The sequence below is a fragment of the Diuraphis noxia genome, unplaced genomic scaffold (assembly GCF_037042655.1).
Source record: "Diuraphis noxia isolate RWA-SAM2 unplaced genomic scaffold, SU_Dnox_SAM2 contig0004, whole genome shotgun sequence".
Taxonomy (NCBI): domain Eukaryota; kingdom Metazoa; phylum Arthropoda; class Insecta; order Hemiptera; family Aphididae; genus Diuraphis; species Diuraphis noxia.
Genome location: NW_028301714.1, coordinates 43,944,649 through 43,963,549, shown reverse-complemented (window position 1 = coordinate 43,963,549; position 18,901 = coordinate 43,944,649). Strand labels below are relative to the sequence as shown.

Sequence of the window (18,901 nt, the reverse complement as noted above, 5' to 3'; positions counted from 1 at the left end):
TAATAACTGAATTTTGAGAAAAAATAACAAATTTTCTTTTTTGTTAATTGTATCTATTTATTTAGCCCTGAATATCACAATTTCAAACTGATAATCTAAAGAAAATATTCTATTTATTAATTTATACATTTTTATTCATAAAAATGTCTTGGCAGTTGCATTACATTAATTAATATATATATAGGTATACCAGATACCTGTACAAAAATAAATTTTAAGAACCATAAGAACCAACATAATCTCTAAAATTTGTATTGCATGAAATTTGGAAAATGACGAAGGTACTTATAAAAAATATATATGTATCATATGATAACTTACAATTATAATCAATTGAAAATAAAAATTTAAAACAATCATGACATACCTTCTAAAACTTATATCAGAGGATGTATTGTCAGTTTTATTAAAAGCAATTTCCTTAATATTATTATACAGCTATTAAATATTTTTAGAACAATTTTATATTTATTATATCATTAAGTATGTAGTAGGTACCTATATTTTTTAGAACACATACAGTATTTAACAAAAAAAAAATTTAAATTTCAGATCTATGCGTACATAATAATAAACAATAATTATTAATTCTTGTTTAAAAAAAAAAAAAATATTATTTCTGCCAATGTTAAGTTCCACCCGTGAAAGTATTTTATTTTCTTATAGGTACACTATCCAGATTTATAGACTACAATAATATGTTGTATTGTTTTTTTTCGTGGCTACGAGTAATAAATAAAAAAAGACTTGTTCAATAGCAGAAAACAACACTTTCAATAGCATAATATTGCAACTTCAACTTGAATCGTACGAATATTTGTATTACCTAGTAGAAAATGTAAGTAGGTAGGTTGGTAGGTATATATAATAAACGATAACCCACAAAATAAAAAAACTAAAATTACTCACAACGCTTTTCATCATTGCACATTAAACACTCACAGAATAATCCGGTGATTGGTAACAATAGTAACATATTATAGCTTATAATATACATACACATTATATTTATTATTATACCTTCGTTTGGTCTTAAGTTTTTATAAATAAGCATCCACCAAAACATAAGTCACGTGTATATTATATAAAAAAGCAACAGTGCTCCACATAATGTAACATATACCTACACCGCTCTGTGTTTGCAAGTTAATCTTAATACGTCTTAATTCTGAAAGTAAAACAGCACATGATTTGCGATCATATAAATTCCTAATATCTAAGTAATAAGTATCTATACCTAAACTGTACACGCGTGTATGTATTATAAATATAAACATTTTAAAATAATAAAATGTATAAATCATCCATTCATCTTTGATCCGTAATAAGCCCATAATAATTATTTTATAAGTATTTATATTGTAAAATTTCATTTTGTTATATTTATATTCTAATGATGAAAACTTATACATAATATATATTATTACTATTGTGATTATTGTAAGCCAATTACCTTAGTTATTGAGGCTCTATTAAATGAAAAAAAAAGTCATGTCATAATACGAGTACCTAGAGAGCCTCAATATTAATATAATATTTATTTATTAAATGTAATATTTATTTAATATCGAGGCTCTCTACGAGTACTTATATGCATAATACTATAACGGCATGTCTCGCTGTCAAACGCAAAACGATGTTCATGTATAACCAATTATTATGATAACATTCAAACGTATACCACGTTAAATTGCGCCGTAAATGAATAACTCATACCGTCATATTGTTATTTAATCACAAAATGCAAATTATATTAATGTAATATAATGCTATTAAATTACATCATATAATAATGATCATTCGACATTCATGCATATCCACCTATAATCCAAGTCCAGATAACCCAACTTATGCTCCCCCCACATTCCTCATTTCTAACCTGATCTGTTTCATACGAACGATTGTTGTTTGGCTGTTTGATATCCTCAATCCCGTTCATCAGATAAACAGAGAAAATGGCACCTTTACAAAAACACCGCTACGCAATGGTCTGTGTAAATCATCGGTTAGCGGAACACACTGACACTGCAATAAAAGACAGGTCAAATACTGGAAAATACGCCACAAACGTACGTAATGTGTAGGTTTCAATAGACCCATCGCTTCGATTGCCTTCTTCAGCCACCGCCGTGTAAGTGCATAATATTAAGTTGTGGGTTAAGGGGTTATACCCGATGAGAAAAACAAACTCGATAAAAACGAGCGAATAGTGTCGGCGTACTACGTACCGTGTCAACGCCCTGCAGCGAGTATGGTATATAAATATACGCCGACGAACAATCAAAACTTCCGGTAGGCGCAGGTCACGAAAATATTATATATTATTTTCTCTTACAACATCGTGCATAAAATAATAAACTAGAGCAAGTGCCACAGACAGGAGGACGCTATAAGGTATGCACGTGCTCCGGAATTAGTTTTTTTTTTTAAATTAGTGCAGTAGTATAGGCGTAAGAAAGTAGCGATATGCGTGAACCTGTGTAAAATTAATTCGTGATAGGTAACGAACGTTAACAAATAAATATAAAATAATGTGTCAACGGGTACAGTGTTGGAGAGAGAGCGCGGAGGAAGGTCAGTGTCAAGGCCGGACACACGACGATCTATTATTATACTCGTATATTTGTTTTTTGTTTTATCATTTATTTAAACTCTACCTGTCTACCGATGATAATTTCTATTCAAACAGTGTTTTATTGTGTCGATTTATATCTAATTATACAACTACCAGTGATCAGTAGGTACCAATATTATCAGTGTACAACGCTCCAGGATATATAGTAATCGTAATTTATAATATAACACGTAATACAGTATACCATGGTAGCAATCTGTCAGTAGTTCTTTCATGCTATTTTATACGAGAGGTAAATAATTGTGTCAATGTTTTTCAGCCTCAATTTAGCATTATATCTATTTTTATAGAACTATACATAATATATGATGAGTTATATAATTATATTTATAAGTTCTTCCTTTAGATTGAAAAAAAACTTTATTTCTTATAAATTTTATAAAACATAATAATCTATGACATACCTAAATGAAATTTTAGTAGTAAATAAAGGTTTCAAAGCACAGTAAATATAAAAAAGCCTTTTATGTACATTTTGTAATAGTTATTTATTTGTATTTATTTTTGTATTTTTTTTTTTTTTTTTTGTATGCTGTATAGATGATCATGTTGTTATTCGTGTATGGTTACCATTAAATGATATAAAACCAAAATAAACGTTTAAAGTTCAAAAAAGTAATAGACAACATATGATGTAGGTATTTATTTTATTTCTAAATAAGTAATAGCAAATTACTTAAATAAAATAAAAAACAACATATAACACCTAATGTTGATATTCTTATCTGCAGTCACTTCGCCAGACACAGGAGCTTTAATTAATGTGATATTAAATTTGAAAGCAATATGATACATCTTTCATTCAAAAATCATTTCTGAGTGGAACTTGTTTAAGCAAGTAAAACAACACCAAATTGGTTTGACAGTTCTAAGGCTTCTATACGGCTATTCTTACGTCTTACCTTCACTTTAAGAAACACAAAAAATGACCTCTTTCAAGTATTAACCAACCTAATTTTCCCAAAAAAAAACGTCGTTGTATAACTAATAATATATGTTTCTCGCTACATATAGTTCATTCCACATGACCACATGATAAAATTATACGATATGATATATGTCATGATTTATTTGTATCATACCACACCTCTAATAAGTACAACTTCGTGATGCTACAATAATAACATTATATAATATTATAACTAAATATAAAGTTCGTCAGATACCCATGAGCCATCGTGACACATATTATAGTTAAAAATATACAATTGTATGAATACGCACGCAATCCAAAAGTCCAATCGATATCGCAAATACACATTAATAATATTATTTATGGTCAAACCTAAAAGCTTGATAAAGAACTGTCATCAATCGAACGCCAGCGTGTGTACTTGCTGCAATTACCTACACCGGCTACACCGTAGGTATTTATTTATTTATTTTTTTTTTTTGGGGGGGGGGCAGATCTTATCATAATATATAAATTTACGTCTGAATATAAAATAATAATCAAAATTGGTTAATTAGAGGAAACCTATTACAAAGTTTAGCACAAAAAATTAATGCAACATTTTGAAATCTAAACGCCTTTCTTTTTTAGTGGCAAACAGAACAATATTTTAGATTCTGAACGAAGTGATGAATGTATTGATTTTACAATGATGTGTTTTTTTTTTTTGCGTCTGTGTATAGCATAACTAGTCGAAATAATGCTTCAATTTCAAATTTTGGGGGTGGTTTCCGATGTAAAAGTAAATATGCTTTGGTGCATTATAGAGGTCAAAAATTAACATTTTCCAACAGTTTTCAAAAAATCGAGAAAAACAAAAAAAAAAATGACAGAAAAACGGGAATTTTTACACAAAACCAGTTTTCGCCCAAATCGATTTTTTTATATGGTTGTTATTCAAAAACTAATCACTGCAAATACTTGAAATTTTCACCAAATGTTTATGTTAGTGTAATCTACATTGAAGTTAAAATGTCTAGATATGATTTCAATCTTTAATTAAAAGAAGAAATTAAGTTAACTGAATATGGATAAACATAAACAAAACAATAAAACCCGAAAGTATAATAATAGGAGTGTAAAAATTCTTAATTATTATTAAAAATATATTAAAACGAGCTGTTTTGAAGGCACGCTCTTCTTGGAGCAGTAAAAACAAATATTTTCCGCGATTTTACTGCCATATTCAAAAATTGATTAAAGCTTAACTACACTTTTAAAACAAATGTCGTAAAATTGTTGCCTTTTAAGTATAATTATGATAAACATGATAATGTAGGTATAAAAATTATATGTTAGTATAAGTTTTAATTTATAATTTTAATAACCAAAAATTTAAAAAGTATTCCAGGAGGGCACTGAACTTGGCACATCCCTGGTTACATGCACTGTTACCACACAACAAAATTAGATATTGAGCCACATGATGGTTTTCTTTTTTACTATTTCGTGTTTTTCTTCTTCTCTTATAAAGCATAATCAATTTGAGTCTTGGCAACGAAAATGCTGTCTGTCCGACTAATATGTTATACAATCCAGGCACGTATACGACTGAATAATATTATGTAGATGTAGATGTAGTGATGTAGATATAATATATTGAATGATTGTATGTATTAACGTAATAATAATGTACGGAATATAGGTATATTTTGCGTTTTGCACGAATATCTACACTAGTATTTTCCGAGTCTTTCTTCGGGTCTGTCGTCTGTGTGAAATATTAAAACGTCTATTGCGAAACCGCCAATCAGATTTGTGTATGCCGTGTACCCATGTATAATATTATACGAATGCATGTATGCTTAATATAACTACCCCTGATGGGCCCTGATAAAATTCTAAACTGCAGTTGATACAATATAATATCTGTTGAGTTACTATATACGGTCTATAGTACGTACTATATGTATAAAATATATAATTTAAAAATTAGTATCAAGTCATAACTCGTGCGTGAAAAATGAAAAAATATACTATCGCCAGCACGCCCAATAAACTTAGATCGCGTGATCGCTATTTAATTTTTACATTTATATTTTACCTAGTAGCAAAATAATGTTCGTAATAATTATATAGCAAATTATACACCCCTGTGGTCTGCAGTCTACTGTTAACTATTTCAGAAACGTTATTTAATCAAGGAGATGTTCAAAGTATAAAATTATAGTACTGAGTTAATGAGTTAAATATTTTCAGAAAAATAAGTTTTACCAATATTTCAAAACTAGTTTTCAAATAATCTAAATAACTATTCGAGATATAATTACACATCTGAGATCAAAACGAATAATTCGAAAAAATAATTGTTATTTAATGTCGATTTATTACAAACGGTATAATACATAATATCATACACATGGAAAAACAGCAAAAATTATTTAGAGGACGCAACACACACATATTTGGCGTCTCCGCTAAACTACTGGAGCTAAACGTGATCTGCTGAGCGTAAATTTGCTATATGTTATATATGTATTTTTAAGACAGAGACAACAATGCCAGTGTAAGCTTATTTTTAATCCCGTGTGGTTTTATTTTATAAAAAGATAATATACAACATTACATAAATCAGTCATATACGATTTTATATTTCATTGAAAACTAAGAAGTAATTAATATTATTAATAACGACAAGATATTGTCTATTTAGTTGCAATATATTATATGTTTATGATTTATTTGTTACAACACATACCTGTATGAGCTTATATAATACATTATAATAATCAATATGTCATTTAGTCAACATTACACGTTAAAATACGTAATGGAAAAAACAAAGACCTTCTATATATAGTCAAGTTTATAACGAAAGGAATCGAGGAAAATGTGCTGAATCCATGTTTTTGAACTGGAATTTGTATTGAAGTTAATCCTATTAAGATTTAAAGTGTTGTACGATCAGTTCTGAAACTTTTTAAAATGCTTTGACAAGCAGAACTTTTGTTTGCATTTGTTCCAATCAAGAACGACAAATGAAGTTTTACAAAAAAGCTGTATAGTACATAGCTATAATGTATATTTTTATTAGGTATAACGTGTAACAATCAAATTATTACTATTATTACTACATATAGATAAGTGTCAGCAGAAATGCGATAAAGAAAGTGCGTAAAAATGATATGCTGGAAAGTGTATGAAATATATAGGTCACGTAAAAAATGAAAAGAAATATAAACATAATATTCACAGCAGCGATTTACGCAGATTTCTATGAGTTTTCAGAAGGCGGAAGAGATGATAGCGCGATTCAAGAATATCGCGATTCGCTGTCTAAAATTGAATACTTAGTGCTTTCATTATTGTTGTTCAAATCACGCCGTCTCGTCTTGACAACAATAACAATATTATTATGTTCTCGTGATGATGAGTACATGCCTATACAGTTACGCACACAAAGGCTATTTGAGAATCGAGTGTCCATTTATTGTAGACACTCCAATATTACAATTTATAATAATCGAAAGACTAGTTCTTAGGTACTATTTATTGCATGTATAACAAATAGTGTAAAACTATAAACTACCTACTAAATACATCAGCGCATCAGAATAGCTGAAAATACAGTTTCCACCTATAGCGATGACCGACTTCCGCAACGATCACCTGTTGTCATCTCCGCTGTTTATGGTGATTCCATGTGATGTACCTATTTATCAATGAAAAACAGAACCGTAAAATAACGTTTTAGCTTTCTGCAGAAGCAGCGGATAATATATAAGAGACGTAGACAATTCGGCACGGACAACATTTTCGGCGATTCGTCATGTCCGCAATTTTTTTTCTCGAAGAAATGACTAAATGAAAACGCGCTTATAAAAGAATAGGTAAAAAACTAGAAAGCAACTGTGAAAACACTAAAACCCCGCAATTTGTAGCGTTATTGTTGATCGCTATAATTCTACGATGTCATCGGAAAAGCAGAAAAATCATAAACCTATGTACAATTTTTCGTATACTTACGGAATAACAGCACTGAAATGGTTAGGTTAGCCAATAGTAGTAATAGTAAGAAATAGCCAATTTTTAATTCTACAAATAACATGTCTGTGGTGATAGGTAGATAGGTTATATGTTTAATTAATATTACCTAAGTAGTTCTAAGCTTTGGTGAGACACTGAGAACGTGGGTTTCAACTTAAATCTTAATAATAATTCAAACTCCATTTAATATTAGATGCGTTTTTAATTTTATATAAGCGATTTTCGACTACAGCAAAACGATAACAGTAACTATTTATTTTCCAACCGTAACCATTTGATTTTAGCTATAGTACAAGTGAACGTGGTTTTAGTATTTTATAATGTTAGACTGCTCATTTAATTTCAATACTAGATAACATTATGAAACCCAAAAATTAAATGACAGCAATAAATAAAAAATAAATAATTTTAAATGTATGATTCACGTATTACATGATTTAAACAAAAATAATACGTATTATATATACCTATAAGTATTGGATATAAATGCTGACTGGTCGCAATAAAAATATATTCATTGTAATTCGATTAATTATTATCGATAATTCATTTTTCCTATTTCTATATGAAATATTTTTTTAAGGTAAAATCAATTAATTAGGTTTTAATTATCATTGCACAGCTGAATGAATATAGACGCGTATTGTAGGATATAGGTATTAGTGTACTACTTTAAAATCAAAAAGTCAGAATAATACAATTATTTAAAATAAATGTTAGTACTTACATCGAAATCGACGACTAAAGTCAATCTCAAGAAGTATATACATGAATACTTATTTATAGCACTATTTAAAGGATACAAATCAAAATAAATAAATATATTTAAAAAAAATATCATATTTATTATTATCCAAGTGAAACATTGAATTCAAATAACAGAATAAAGCCGTCTCTTTTTAAGACACTTGAAAACATTTTATAATGCTTCTCATAACGATCTACAACGGATTTAAACTGTAACTCTCATGTACATATTGATATTTATTGTTGCAGACTAAAAACACAAGAGGGAAAGAAAAATTAAAAAATAAGCAATGGAGTAGGTATATACATGTAGATATTTCATATTTACAACTGATCTATCTAAAAAATATTTATCTATTGAATATTAATTATTTTAACGTTTAACAACTCAATAACAGATAAAATATTTTTATGTCATATATTACAAAGCACTTGAATATAAAGTATACTGATGATTAGGGCTAATATTTTAAAGAAAATGATTCTTTTAAATTCTGAACGAAGTGATGAATGTATTGATTTTACAATGATGTGTGTTTTTTTTTTGTGTGTGTCTGTGTACAGCATAACTAGTCGAAATAATGCTTCAATTTCAAACTTTGGGGGTGGTTTCCGATGTAAAAGTGAATATCCTTGGTGCATTATACAGGTCATAAGTTAACATTTTCCAACAGTTTTCAAAAACATCTAGAAAAACAAAAAAAAAATGACAGAAGAACGGGAATTTTTACGCAAAACCAGTTTTCGACCAAATCGATTATTTTATATGGTTGTAATTCAAAAACTAATCACTATAAATACTTGAAATTTTCACCAAATGTTTATGTTAGTGATATCTATATACAGTTTAATTTTCAAAAATTTTTCACTTTTTTGAGTTATTTATAGATCACTGAAATTTTTTGAGAATTTTTTTTTGAAGTGCCGGTAAAAAAATGTTGGACGACAAAAAAAACTTTAAAATTTAATACAAGGTTCCTTATGAGTTGTTCTTATTATAGCTAAAAAAAAATTAAAAGTCGTAAGTCACAATTTTGTTTTTATTAGCGTTTATAGTTCAAATTTTTACGAAATCTGTCGTAACATTTGAAGTTGAAAAATCATAAATTTTTTTGTGATTAAAAATACAACACTAAGTTTTCCATTAGTTTTCCTGCAAGTAGGTATAGAGAAAACTTGAAGCATCATTATAGGAAAAATTTAAAGTGTGTTTGAATTTTAAATTTTTACGAAATAGCGTAATGATAACGATTTATCCTCAAACGATTTTAAATATTTGTTATTCTTCAAAAAGGATAAGTTGTAGATACTTGAAATTTTCACCAGTTATTTAGATCGGCATTTTCTTTACACCATTTAAATTTCGAAATATTTTGACTTTTTTGAGGTATTTATAGATAATTAAAATTTTCAATTTTTTTGAAAAATATTTTTAAATATTTTTAAATTATTATTTGAAGTTCAAATATTGACAAAAATTCGTCAAAAGCATGAATATTTTTTTTTGTGTCTGTCATCACGTTTTGGGGCAGTAAAACTGCTTTGATTTTTGACTTCAGTACCTTATTCGATCAGGAATTGAATCTAGTTTTTACTTTGGGGGTTAAAAATAATCTTATTATTTTTCTAAATAATCGGGGTAAACAAACTAAAAGTTAAGGAAATTAAAAACAGGAAATTTTACGTACAATATGTTTTCGACAAAATATTTTTTTTGATGTAACTTTAAAACAAATGACCATTGATACATGAAATTTTCACTGAATGTTTATATAAATATATTCTATCTACCATGAAATTTTCAAAAATTTTTGATTTAAGTTGAACCATTCATAGGTATATGCAATTTTCGATCATTATTAGTTTTTTTTAAATTAAAATCGATAAAAATTTATTTTTGAATAGAAAATCTTGAAAATTTAATACAAGGCTCTTAACATATTGTTACAATAGGAGTTGAAAAATAAAATAAATTCATAGTCTAATAAATTCATAATTTTTTTTATAAGCATCAAATTTTGAATTTTGACAAAATACGTAAACATCACAAAAATTCGCAAATTGTTTTAAGCTAGAAATTCATGAAAAATATTCTGTTTAAATCTAAGATTTGAAAATTGAATAGAAGATTCCTTATAAATTTTTCAATCTTTATCACAAAAAAAATGTTCACCGGAAATTCAAATTAAATTTTAATTAGCATTTGAATTTCAAATATTGAAAATAATTGTTAAAACCATGAATATTTGCGAATTATTTTGTAGTTCAGAATTCATAATATTGTTTGTATTTATATTTAAGGTTATAAAATTCAACATTAAGTTTTCCATACTCGTAAGTTTTGCTTCAAATAGCTATAGAGAAAATTTGAAGCGTCATTATGCGAAAAATATTTTGAGCGTTTGAGTTTTAAACTTTTATGAAATCGCGTAATGATAACGATTTATCCTCAAACCAGGTATATGTATATCTATGATAATATAAGGTATTAAGGTTATATAAATTATTATAACTACATGCAATGTTTTTGGAAAAATTGATTAACCATGACTTATGCAAAATGCGTCCTAATTGAAAAATAAAATATTTGTTTCAAAATAGAATGTATGACAATATTTAAATATAATATATTATCCTAGACTGACAAATCATCTATCCTATCAAATTTAACCTATCCTAGTCAGAGGTCCACCCTACCCCCTAATGTACATCCACTTACCCGATTTTTTTATATATGGAATATAAATTTAATTTTTATACATTCACGTCATTCGCATTCCAAATAAACAATTTATTTTTGCTTTTTTAAAACAATTTTGTGCTTTTTGTTATTTATTATGCTTTAAAATCCGAACTCTACTGATGATTCTGTTTTTCATACACGTATTTTAATACTACGTTATTCTCGTTCCCTTTTTGCAGAGTTATCACTGGTGAAAAATTAAAATGGGCACAAGTGACATACATGAGTATATACATATATATAATATACTATATCTATATTATAGTATCTTTATATTAGAACATAATATAATGGATATAAATTTATAAATAGGTAATAGGTATATATATTACGAATTAATTTACGAACATTAGTTTTGTCATCGAAACCAAATCAGAAAAATAAAACGTGTCCCGTGCTCGCGCTTGGTATCCGGTCATCTTGCAGAAACAATGATCCACATTGTTACACGCATGCACGATAAATGAATAAAACCACGTGCACTCCAGAATGCAGTATAAAATGTAAATTGCACATTATTACAATATATACCTAGTTGTATTATAATAGCGGTCAATGCAGCTGTACTCGTGCGCGACAGTAATATATTATTATATACCTATATTGGCTATAAAGGTATCTATATAATTTTACGATGGGTATAATTTCGTGCACATACTACATACATTTATGTTATATCTATATGACTAATATATTGTATGCCGAATTGGAATTTCAAACGTCATATAAGTGCATCATTGTTCCAAGCTTAGTGGTTCGTATCTTTCTTAAATTTAGTTTTCGTTTTAATTAAAATACTATTGTATGAGGTCAATAAATATTGTATACATACGATGTAAGACAAACAAAATTTAATATGGCAATTCCTAATCGGAAATTACGAAGGCCATAAAATCCCACATTTCCGGCCTATTTGGCTTCGGGACTTTAATCTCCGACATCCCGAAAACAGTTTATAGGTACTTTATATATTCTTTCTTCTAAATTATACCGATCAATGTTTTAGTAATATGTTTATAAATAAAAGTCCACGTATACGAAACAGTATTTTTTTACGATTGCATAACCGACGATGGTAGGTACTGATTTTTGCGGTTATGATAATATTTATACATAATCTTATTATGTCACTATATTTAACATGGATAGTGGAGTAACTAAATTAGTAGGCAAATTAATTTTTCTATGACTGTCAACATATTTATGTCTTAAACTATTGTTCGATTAATTATTAATACACTTGTCACTTAATGGTTCTCGATTGGTGTGTCAATAGAAATAGAACAGCACCAAGAAAAAGTGACCAGCATGAATAAATAAAATTCAGAAAAGTATAAAATTATTATATTATTTATGTATATAAGTTAATAATTTCTAACAATACATTAAGAAATTACTCAAGCGAAAAATACTAGTTTGAATATGTAAAACACTTGAAGAATATAAAAATTGAATAGGTAGATAGTTAGCTTATTTGAAATACTTACCCTAGGTAATTATAATATAATTATATAATAATATAATAATAGAAATAATAGAACGAAATCCTGCTTAGATCATCATCTTTAAAATACAGATTTTTCAAAATTCCTTTTCATTGCACATATAAATTTTAGAGCATTATTAGGGAATCTTTTTAGAGAAATAGTTATAGTTAATAGGATTTCATAATATACTTGTATACCATTTATACCAAGATAGTGTTTAGGTAAATTATAACCAACTAATACATTATACATAAAATACCTATGAATGTATAAATTATTATATTATACTGCAGTATATAGGTATTAAAAAATTGAATGTTAAGTTATCAAGAACACAAATTTGTTTTAAGTAATTTAGGTGCTTCACAAAAAAAAATTCTTAAATATGATACTGCCTATATAAAGATATTGTTAAATATTATAATAAATGTGAATGAAATCTTATTATATTATAGTTTGGTACCTACTGCTTTTCATTATACATGATAATAGTTAATTTAACTTAATGAATATCCTAGTTGTATTATTCATAAATCATTGCCACGAGGTAATAACCTGTAGATGAAGTCGTGTACCTGCTATATCTGAAACAATAATATTACCGATAGGTAGGTACAGTCTATAAAATCTAAAAATCGAGGCCAATGTAAATGAACCAATATATTCTATAATGTTGTGGTAGTGATACGTGTTTTACATGTTTACTTTAGAAATAGAATCATATAATTATTAAATTTTTATTATTACCTGCCTATACCATACACCTAATGAAATAGGTACTATGCGTATTTATAGAAAATTGAAGAAACAAAATTTTCATCTTCCATCTAGATTAAATACCAACTGTAGATATATGTTAAAAAATCATCATGCGGCACCTATTTAAAAATAATATAATGTTCTACTATTATATTAATGACAAAAATGGTTTGCTAATTATTTAATTTAAGTTTATTATAGGCATTAGATACCTGTGTAATATAAAACAATTCTTATTTCTCAACAGGCCATTGAGCTTGGTGTCTTTTATTCTTTAGAAAGTAAAGAAGAAGTTAGATATGGCATATTATTGTACTTTGCTAATGATAAAATTACTGAATAAAAGTGAAATAAAATGTATTATTTTTAAAACGTTATATTACAATAAAGAGTTTCATTTACAAATAGGTGTATTTTAGCTTTCCAATCTTTTTAATTAACGTGAAAACCTTCGCCAACTAGGTGGAAGGTACGGTTAGGTACATATTGTAAATTATGTATTTAATATAGGTAAGATATCATTCAGCTATTTTATAAAAACGGGAGCTGTTTGCAAGATTTTTGTCTTTATGACTTTATTTACCATTCGAAAAATATCTATACAAAGACTATGATGCACGTGTGAGTGTTTATATAATTCTAATTTATAATATTTTTTTAAATATTAGTGCGATTATATTAGGCAGATTTGTGCGCCAAATCTATCATTATTATTTAATAATTTATTTCATTGGGCCAAGTCATAAATTAGAATCTCAACCATAACAAAAATGATGATAATTTAATAAATTATATCTTACGTTCTCTTTAAACGTTATTTCAATAGAAGACTATTATGTATTTATGTGTATGTGCATATGCCATCGCCGGCAGCACACTAATCGAGACATGAGAAATACATTTGATAATCGGAGCGGTAGCCAAGTTACAAGTCCGTATAACAAATAACGAAACAGTTAGATAATGCATTTAGCATTATACGTATTATGTTCCTTCCCCTGATTTCAATAGGAATTCACAATAGAATCTGATCCATTAATTAACTAAAACCTTATTATAAAAAGTTATGTGCCATAGGTAGCCCATAGGTATCTACTATCCAGTATCTACGTATGTCATATACTCGTATATAGGTTTAGAATTGCACCGTATATAAGGTATAAACCGAAAAAATAGTTAAAAATTAAAAACCTAACTAAAGATTATATATAATTCTAAACACAATTAAAACGATCAAAATTTAGTTTAATGATATAATTTTTTTATTAATATTGAATTTTCAATTTGCAATTATTTCCATTGATATTTAATTACTGTGTGTGATAATATTATATTATTCTTCACTAATTCGCGGATTTGACCACATAGGTTAGGTATATCACGCAATATCAGTAGTTTTGTTAAGTAAGTATACTTAAACATAATTTTATTAAGTATAGTATACGTTTAAATCATACACTTTATGCTATATTCGGTCTAGATATTATGTATAAATGCATGTATGTGTATGCATACATTTAAGTAGTAAAGATATTTAGATAGGTACAATGTTCATAATCAGTGAGTGTGTTTTGCTTTTTATTACATGTCAAACATGAATTAAAAAAACAAACATTTTTTCTTTTTTTATTCCTGCAAAATCTTAATTTCACGCAGGTGGACAAGCTGTCCAACTATAAACAACATTTTTGGTAATGCCTTCTTTTGTAAGAGCAATCTCCATAAATTAAATTTGTAGGAACTTTATTTATCTAGTGAAGTAAAGAAATAATTCTATGGTAAATTTGACCTAATATCGACAAATCGTATAAATATGTGAAAATCTGGCATTGCGACTTTTGTCGTTCAATTCAAACGATGTAATCTAAAAAAAAATGAAACAATTAAATTTTCTAAGTTTATTTAAAAAACACCTCCATACATTATATTATTCATATATAAGTAGGGTTTCTAGTGTTTTCTCTGAACCACCTTAGATGATTCTCCTAGAAATGGAATTGGAAATTTTATCACCAGAGCAATACATATATACCAATCGTATTTTTAACTTCCACTTCAAGGATTTTTATTTTTCGGAGTTCAAGATCTTTTAAAACTATATGCTAAATGGCTAAATCTGACGTATTTTCACAAGGTACATCGTAAATTAAATAAAAACACATAAAAAAGATGAAAAGTGTAGGCTCGGTTAAAGAAACAAAGAAATAACTAAAATTCTAACAACTACTCAATTTAACAAATGTTTGTAAAAAACAAAACTTTACTAACTTAACTTATTAAGGATTACCTGTAAGACATAGAAAAAAAAATACTTAAAGCTAAAATTATCACTAAAAACTAAAACGGTGCCACCCTTTAAGGATTTGAATTTTGAAAATTCCGAAATATACATTTCATAGTCGAAGAGTGTAAATACAAAGTTTCAAGTAACTTAAACCTCATAAAAAATATTTTCCATACCAGTTTTGCCAACCCCTTCGAGATTGAATTTATAAAAGAACCTTTCTTAAACGATGCACTGATGCACACAATATAAAATTAATACCACCTCCAAATTTCAAATTTCCATATTCACACAGATGATTTTCAAACACGTTAATGTGGTCATTTAGTTTCACCCCATTTGGAATTGAATTTTTAAAATCATTTTATTAGGGTTCATGCTATTTCCATACCATATTTTATCATTTCATCAGTTTATAGATTTAGCAATTAAAACGTAAGAGACAGAATCAGTTATGCATTTTTAGTGTTAAGTTAAATAAATATTGGATATCTTGTACACACAATATCATTATGGATTTATAACGTATCTAAAAGTTACAACCTATACTATGCAAAATTAGTCACGGTAAGAATAATAAATATTAAATAATATTATAAACATAACATATACCTAATATAGGTATTTATATTATTATATTATATATACTAATACCTATTTAAAATTTTAATACTACGTCTACATTACGGTATACCTAATAGGTATTATATTCTAAAACTAAACTAGACCTACCAAAAATAATATACTTAAAAGTCGATATCGTAAAACGAAAGAATAGCTGCAGCACTCACTTTGACTAGTCGAAGACGTCGTCCACGAGGCTGAGGATGTGGTGGCCATGTCTAATGGAAAATACGTCGGAAGTGAACGGGAAAATTCACGAAAATGTGTGAGGAGGGTGGTGTACTAGTGGTGTGTATGACGGGTGTTGCTAGGCAGATCTAGACGCGTCCGAAAATCTCGTCCTGACTGGACGACTGCACTCGGCGTTGGCACTTCTACCACAAAAATAGCTAAAAAAAAATCAAAGAAATAACCCTTTTTTCGCGATGGCGCCTAACTATAAACACGACGGCGTACTATAATGCACGCAAATACTTTACCAACGGTAGTACGGTCCGGACGACGGCCACGCGCTCACAAGTCACAACAGGCCGCGCACACGAGCTCGGTGGCGGTAGACGTCGGCGGCCGCCGCGTCCCTTGACCCGTGTTCGATTGAACGCCGTGACGATCGCATCCGACGGCGACCGAACGACAACATTTCCCCCTTCCGCCATGTCACACCGAGACTAAACTTTTACCCGTTCAAACGCTATTTCCTACGCATCTAGTCACGGACTCACGGCCCATCTTGTCGTTAGATATCAATAAGACAATAATATTGTAAATGATATTAACTTTTATTTTAATGTGCTATTAGAGCAGAACAGTTTGTCACCTTAAAAAAATGCCGAACAAAGAAAATATCAATTTGGAAAACCCTCCGGCCCCCTACCATTAATGCACATCATCAGATTTATGAACTTGAATTGTGAAATTAAATTATTACGGTTTTGAAAGGAAATACATTTGAGTTTTAAAAAAGTATAAACAATGGTTAATAGGAGTGTGGGACGGATCATTTTGTCATCATTAGGTAACAGATGAAATGTGTAAGGCTAAACTTAGGACTTGTATGCGGTGTGTGATTCATGGGCGCCACCTAAGAGTCTCTCTGAGAAGAGATAGTATCCTTTTAAAAAGGAAATGGACTTGTGACCCGTGATTGACCCTAGATTGCAGCTTATATAGCTAGGTAGCATATGCCTAAATTTGGCTCAAGATATATCTACTTATATAATTTGAAGCATTGCAAAATAAATTAGAAATTATATAAGTATATTTAATGAAAAAAAAAAAAACAGAAATGGACAAATTTATAAACATAAAATAGATACAAGTAATGTAGGTAGTGGATACCTGTTCACATCTATAAATTATAATGATGTAAGTTGTATTGAATAAAAAATATAAATGAGCATACTATGGTTAAAATAAATATATTTCAGCTGTACTCAGAAATTAAAATTTTTTTGTACATTTTGGTTAGCTGCATAATCATTTTAATTAATTCCAATGATGTGCTCATTTAAATTTTTTCCATAAATCATTAATACCTAATCTAAAAATTAACACAAGATGAAATGACCAATCATCAATATATTTAAATATTTTAAATTCTAGTTATATATTTATAATTAATAATAATATAGGAATGACAAATAATTGACAGATCTATGCATAACATAACTTAATAATAATTGGCACTATATTATAGTATTGATCAAAACATTTAAATTTACTAAAATATTTAATAAATTAATTTAAATATATTTCCAAAACTTTTATAGATTTTTTTACAGTAGACTTAATCATAATTTATAAAACTATACATAACTATTTGGTACAGACAATTTAAGTTAAAATAACTAATAAGTGAGTTGAGTTTTTTTCTGGATGATAACATGATAAACTCACTTGACTAATATGTCACTCAATGTAAAAAAAACTTATATATCATTCTATTCATTTAAACATTAGGTCAAGAGTGAAAACCAATGGGCTATGTCCTATGACACTCGTTCTGCACATTTTAAAGAGATTTCACACTACCATTTTTTGGAGCAAAATAGAATTATATGCATTCCATTATACTGACTTAAGTCTTACTCTGGTATAATTTTTAATATTTTGATCCTTTAAGTTTAATTTAAATTATTTTTTGATTTTTTTCAGTTGAATGAATTAATAATAAACCCCACTAAATGGTTCACAAAAATATTTTTATTTGATTGTTAAATATTACTTTTAATCAAAAACAATACTGGAAAAAAAATCTTTATTATTTTTGAACATACAGTTACTTAATATGAAGCGTTAAAAGTTTAGAACACACCTTCACATATTTTGTATATTTATTTATATCTGGACTGAGAGCTCAATTTAATTTTACAAAAGCACTATTTACACCTAAGATAGTGTCACACATACTCAACTTTACCCTAAGTTATTTTGTTTGAAGATTATAAAATTAGAATAAAATAACATAAGTAGGTAATGATATACAGCAATAATAATAAACATAATAAATGAAATAATACACATAAAAAATTAACAATAAAAATAACAATATTAACTGAAAAATAAGAGCGGATGCTTATAGCCAATGCACATGATCCTAACAACTGGCTAGTTTCTATTACAATAGTGTTGTGAGTAGCAACAGTGAAAGGAGCAGATAATTTGATGGGACAGGAAGGAACTT

General features: G+C 27.9%; 1 protein-coding gene across 1 annotated transcript in view; it reads right to left on the bottom strand.

Moving 5' to 3' along the window:
* Window positions 1-17,469, bottom strand: part of LOC107170195 (kelch-like protein 2) — a 48,397-nt gene extending 30,928 nt beyond the window's left edge. Inside the window, exons 1-2 of the mRNA XM_089225866.1 lie at window positions 16,698-17,469; window positions 16,386-16,607 (exon numbers count right to left, since the gene is read on the bottom strand). Coding sequence (XP_089081992.1) covers window positions 16,386-16,434 — 49 coding nt within the window. The 5' untranslated portion in view covers window positions 16,435-16,607; window positions 16,698-17,469. The remainder of the gene's footprint in view (window positions 1-16,385; window positions 16,608-16,697) is intronic.
* Between the last annotated feature and the right edge of the window lie 1,432 nt (window positions 17,470-18,901).